General features: G+C 37.1%; 1 protein-coding gene across 1 annotated transcript in view; it reads right to left on the bottom strand.

Annotated features, from left to right (window-relative positions):
• The window catches only part of LOC115210718 (glutamate--cysteine ligase catalytic subunit), a 103,240-nt gene extending 98,521 nt beyond the window's left edge, over positions 1-4,719 (bottom strand). Inside the window, exon 1 of the mRNA XM_029779420.2 lies at positions 4,205-4,719. Within this exon, the coding sequence (XP_029635280.1) occupies positions 4,205-4,354 (150 nt within the window). The 5' untranslated portion in view covers positions 4,355-4,719. The remainder of the gene's footprint in view (positions 1-4,204) is intronic.
• Positions 4,720-5,281: the final 562 nt, after the last annotated feature.

Consider the following 5,281-nt stretch of genomic DNA (forward strand, 5'->3'; position numbering starts at 1 on the left):
TATATATATATATATATATATATATATATATATATATATATCATCATCGCTTAACGTCCGCTTTCCATGCTAGCATGGGTTGGACGATTTGACTGAGGGCTGGCAAACCAGATGGCTGCACCAGGCTTCAATCTTCATCAGGCAGAGTTTCTACAGCTAGATGCCCTTCCTAACGCCAACCACTCCGAGAGTGTAGTAGGTGCTTTTATGTGCCACCGGCACGGGGGCCAGTCAGGCAGTACTGGCAAGGACCTCGCTCGAATCTTTTTACACATGCCGCCGGCACAGGTGCCAGTAAGGCAATTCCGGTAACAATGATACTCAAATGGTGCCTTTTACATGCCACCAGCATGGAAGCCAGTTAGCCGCTCTGGCAACGATCATGCTCAGATGGTACTCTTAGCACCCTATTAGCACAGGGCTCAAGTGCCAGTAAGGCGACTCTGGTAACGATCATACTCAAATGGTGCCTTTTATGTGCCACTGGCAGGGAAATTGGTTAGCTGCTCTGTCAGCGATCACACTCGTATGGTGCTCTTTGCACCCCCGCTAGCACAGATGCCAGTCATCGAATTTGATTTGGATTTTACTTGCCTCAACAGGTCTAAACAAGCAGAGTTCAGTGTCCAAAGAAGGAAAGGAAAAGGTACGCATAAGCGTGCTGGTTACGCCCCTGGCATAGGCCGCGAGGTTATGGTCTCATTTGCTTTGCCAAGTCTTCTCAAGCACAGCATAATTCCAAAAGCATATATATATGTGTGTGTGTATATATATATATATATATATGTATATATATATATATATATATATATATATATATGCACAACACACACATACATAGAGAGACAGAGAGATAATGATGATGATTGTAGCTAAGAATAGGCCGCTCTACCAGGTTGGAGAAGATCCTTGACGGGGTTCTAAACTCTATAGTCAGGTGGTTGCAAAGAAAATTAAGTGTAGATGAATGACTTATGAAGACCATGTATGCCATGTACAAAGATAACTATCATGAGCTCAGCAAGGAATTCACCATGTATGTAGGTACCCATCAGAAACTGGATCTTAGTTCCTTCCAGTTTCTTATAGGCCATTCTAGAGGAGTTTACACTAGTTGTTAGTGGGAACTCATGTATACCAAATGACCTAGTTCTCATAGCTGAATCTATCAAAGAATAAGAGAAGAAATTCCAAGCATAGAAACAAAGCCTAGAACCAAGACGCCTTGAAAATAAATCTAGTGAAAGCAAAAATTTAGGTTAGCAAAAAAAATAGATGTCTTCAGCTATCCAAGAAGTGACAGTGTCTGGTATGCAGAAAAAGAATAGGTAGGAATTCCATATAATGTATGCAGCATAAACAATGCATATATGCAAGAGATGTAATGGGATAATGGAATTGCAAGTAAGCAGACAGAGTAGTATGTAGTAGATGCCCAGGAGTATTTAACAGTAAGGGCACCAGTAAGATAAATTCTTTCAAATATTTAGAGAGCTCCATGGAAGTAACTGATAGCTGTTCTTACTTGGATAACCTCTTTACTAGTTAGGTGGGTACCAAAAATGCAAAAAAAAGTAAGAATATGGATAAAGTTCAGGAAGCTATTACCTATGCTGACGACACAGGGAATCTCTCTGCAAGTGAAGAGTAGACTGTATGATGCTTGTGTACAAAATGTGATGTTGTATTGTAATGAAATATGGGAGTTGAATGCAGAAGATCTGTAAGGGCTGGAAATAATTATATTCAACTAGATGTGTAAAGATGGTATGTATAAACGCAAAGCACAAATGAACTGATTAAAAAACTGGGTATAAGAGGAATCAGAGGTAGTGTACAAGACACTGTCACCTCTGCTGGTGCAAACATCTGATGTGCATGAAGGATGATACTTGGGTAAAGAAATGTCAAGCAAGATCCAATTGGAAGGCCTGCAGAAAAGGAAGGCCACAAAGACCTGAGAAGAAGAGTTGAAAACTGGTCTCAGAATGCTAAACTTCACAACAGTGATGACAACTGTCCTACAGAAGACCCATGCAACACATATAAACATGGAAAAACTGAATGTAAAAATGGTGATGATTATGATGATGATAAATTTTAGTGTGAATGTATTAAAAGCAGCAATCAGTTATAATTTAGTGGTTTTTATTTGATAATGGGATGTGGTATCAAAACGTATTTCGGTGAAGTGTGTGGGCTACAGATAAGTTCTGATTTGGGATTTTGTGTGTGTGATTATTACATTGTTTTAGCGCTGCTCTGGTTTTACTTGGAAGGCTTTCATAGTATTGGGCATGAATCTATCAAATATGCAGTGTTAATGCTGTTGTATGAATTGTGTTACAGTACTTGAAAGGTTAATGTACTAACTTAGGTGTTTGTTTATAACATTGGGACGATAGACTAGAATATCACAGTGTGTGTTTATACTGAATATTATGAGGTGTCCGCACAGAACGGTGGTTCTCGATCATGTTTTACCAGTGGATCCCTTTAATTCCTATTTTACTCTACAAGACCCCCATAGCCATTTGATGTTTAAAAATGGGCAGAACTAAAATAGACATCGCTTAGATTTTGTAGATTGAGTGTGTGTAAAGATTTTGATAGAAAAAATTTTTTCAGACGTGTTGAGGGGAGGATTTTCGGAAAATTCACACGACCCATTTTCTTCCTTATAACTTTCAGGAAAACGAGAATTTTTTAATGAAATTTTACACAAATTCCTTTCAAATGGTGTAGATTACGATTACAAAGAAATTTGTTGCCAAAATTTTTTGGAAGTGGGGAGGAGTTTTCTGGAAAACGGAGTTTCGGATCAGACGGAATTTCTCCGTTTTGACGTAGATTTTTTTTTCCAACTTTTTGTTTCTCAGCACAGTCTTCTGAATGATGGGAGGCATCTTTTCACGAAAAACAGAATAAAATCTTGAAAATTTATGAATTTTTTTCACTCCCGCCACTCACTCCCTCACCACACCAGTCCGGACCGATTTTGGCCCTTCTTCTTCTTTTTTTTACCACTTAAAACCCGTGAGAGAAACATTTTTGGTTAAAAAAGAAAAGATTGTTAATAATTTCAGAGGAAAATGTGTGATTTAAGAGAGATTTGGCTGTTGTTTCTAGCACATCCCAAGACCTCATGTCCTCGTTTCTTTATGACAGCAGACAGATTTAAAGGTCTGATTGCTATTCGTAGCAGGACAAGCAACAATGCCTAGATTGCATCGGTGTGTTAACTTGCAAGTTCTTGAATGGTGTTTATATGTATTTAGCCACATTATTATTATATTATTATTATCATTGGACCCGTTTTTACATTCACATTTCTTGCTTATTTCCACTTCGATAGACATATATCGATGGCCTTTCTACTCAATTCCAGGTGATATTTTCCTCAAAGGGAATAAAGATGTGTATTCAGAATGTACAAGTTTTTCATTCTCTTATATTATTTCGCCCAGGTTCAATCTTGATCAAGCAAATCTACATTCATGGGAGTTCTGACCGTAACCACCCCGTCTTTCGGTATATCTAAAACTACGCTTTTTTTTATGACAAATTTCAGGGAAATTTGGATGCTATTGGCAGCAAGTCGAGCGCCTGGATATAATTCCTTTACTGGCTCGGCTTTCCTATTCTATCATGGGTTGTGACAAACCCTTCTAATTTAGCTACTTGGAAACTTGATTAACAGTCTTCCATGTTGACCCGATGTCCTCGCCATGCTTCGTGCTTATGTAACGAACTTTACAGGATCTGTGGAGCGACTTCACTCATCATTTCACAATGGAAAAACAGCGGGCCGATGTGGAAAAGTAATGGGATTACACCAAACACGAACATCGAATCCCACATACGTAAATTCGTGACATTGTTTTTAAAATATACATTACATTCCGTTAGGAGATTGTCTGACAAAAAACTTCTTTATCGTAATAGTAAACAATAATATATAATAGTGTGGCTGCAGCTGTTGTTTAAAAGAGATCGAAAATAAAATCTAGATTTAATAAGAACTTCACTACACGAATATTGTAACCAAACATGATCTATCTATCTATCTATATATGTATATATATATATATATATATATGGTATATAGAGAGGTGGAGGGCGACAGTGAAATGCAAACATTCGCACAGTAACGCTCACATACGCAAACATTCGCAATTATAAGATACACAGGCAATGTACTTACCTCATCTCCCCAATATAGAACATCTTTTTGACGATCCTTAAGTTTTCTATATTGATTAATGAATTGTTTCACCCCATGTTTCCGAACGTGGTCAGCATAACTTTTCGTTTCTTCCCAAGAAAGTGGTGACCCTTCCGACAGAAGACCCATCACACTGTTGCCTGTGGTTGTTGTGCACAATATATGTCATATATATATATATATATATATATGTATATATATATGTATATATATATATGTATATATATATATATATAACAGTTGAACAAACGGGTTGTTTTTGTTTTTTTTTTAGGTTTGCTCTTTGAATAAAGGCTTCTATTAAACTTGCTTGGCAATGAATGGTGGGAGTTTATCTGGAGCGGGTACAACACTTTAGTAAATAGAGAGCTGAAATGTGAATTGAATTCCTCTTTACTTCTATTAAAAAGAGTTCAATCATTGAAAGGAACGGGGGGAGAGAAGACGAGTGTAAACAACTAAACACATTCGAGTTTTTGACAACTCCCTATTGCGCATGTGTAGCCTTGGCAGCGGTGACTGAGGAAAATTAGCCTAACTTCTTTTGCTTCACCTTAGTTAATTCATTACTAGCAGTATCGCCCGGCGTTGCTCGGACTTGTAAGGGAAATAACTATATAAGCATTTTTAGAGAGTTATAGCCAAAAAATAGCAAAAAAATGCATTAAAAATGGAAAAAAAAATGATGGTAATTTTTTTTAAGTCGTTGACTCATCGTAGACATTTTTAGAGAGTTACTTCCCTTATATGATAGCGAAAAAATGCATTAAAATGGAAAAAAATGATGGTAATTTTTTTTTTAAATCGTAGACTCATCGTAGACGAGCGCTAATACCCAGAAGGGCTCGATATGAATCACGACTATAAGATACCCGGTTTTGGTTAAACTGCACCGCAAAATGTGGGAGTAGTTAGGAATCTAAATCGTAGGAGACAGACACACAACTTCACTTTTATATATAAAGATATTTATTATTAAAATTTGTGCGGACTTATTTTATTTAAGTTTTAGCATGTGTTTAAACGTATTCGTGTATTTGTTGCTGTATAATCACA

This window comes from Octopus sinensis, linkage group LG4, assembly GCF_006345805.1.
Source record: "Octopus sinensis linkage group LG4, ASM634580v1, whole genome shotgun sequence".
Classification (NCBI taxonomy): Eukaryota; Metazoa; Mollusca; class Cephalopoda; order Octopoda; family Octopodidae; genus Octopus; species Octopus sinensis.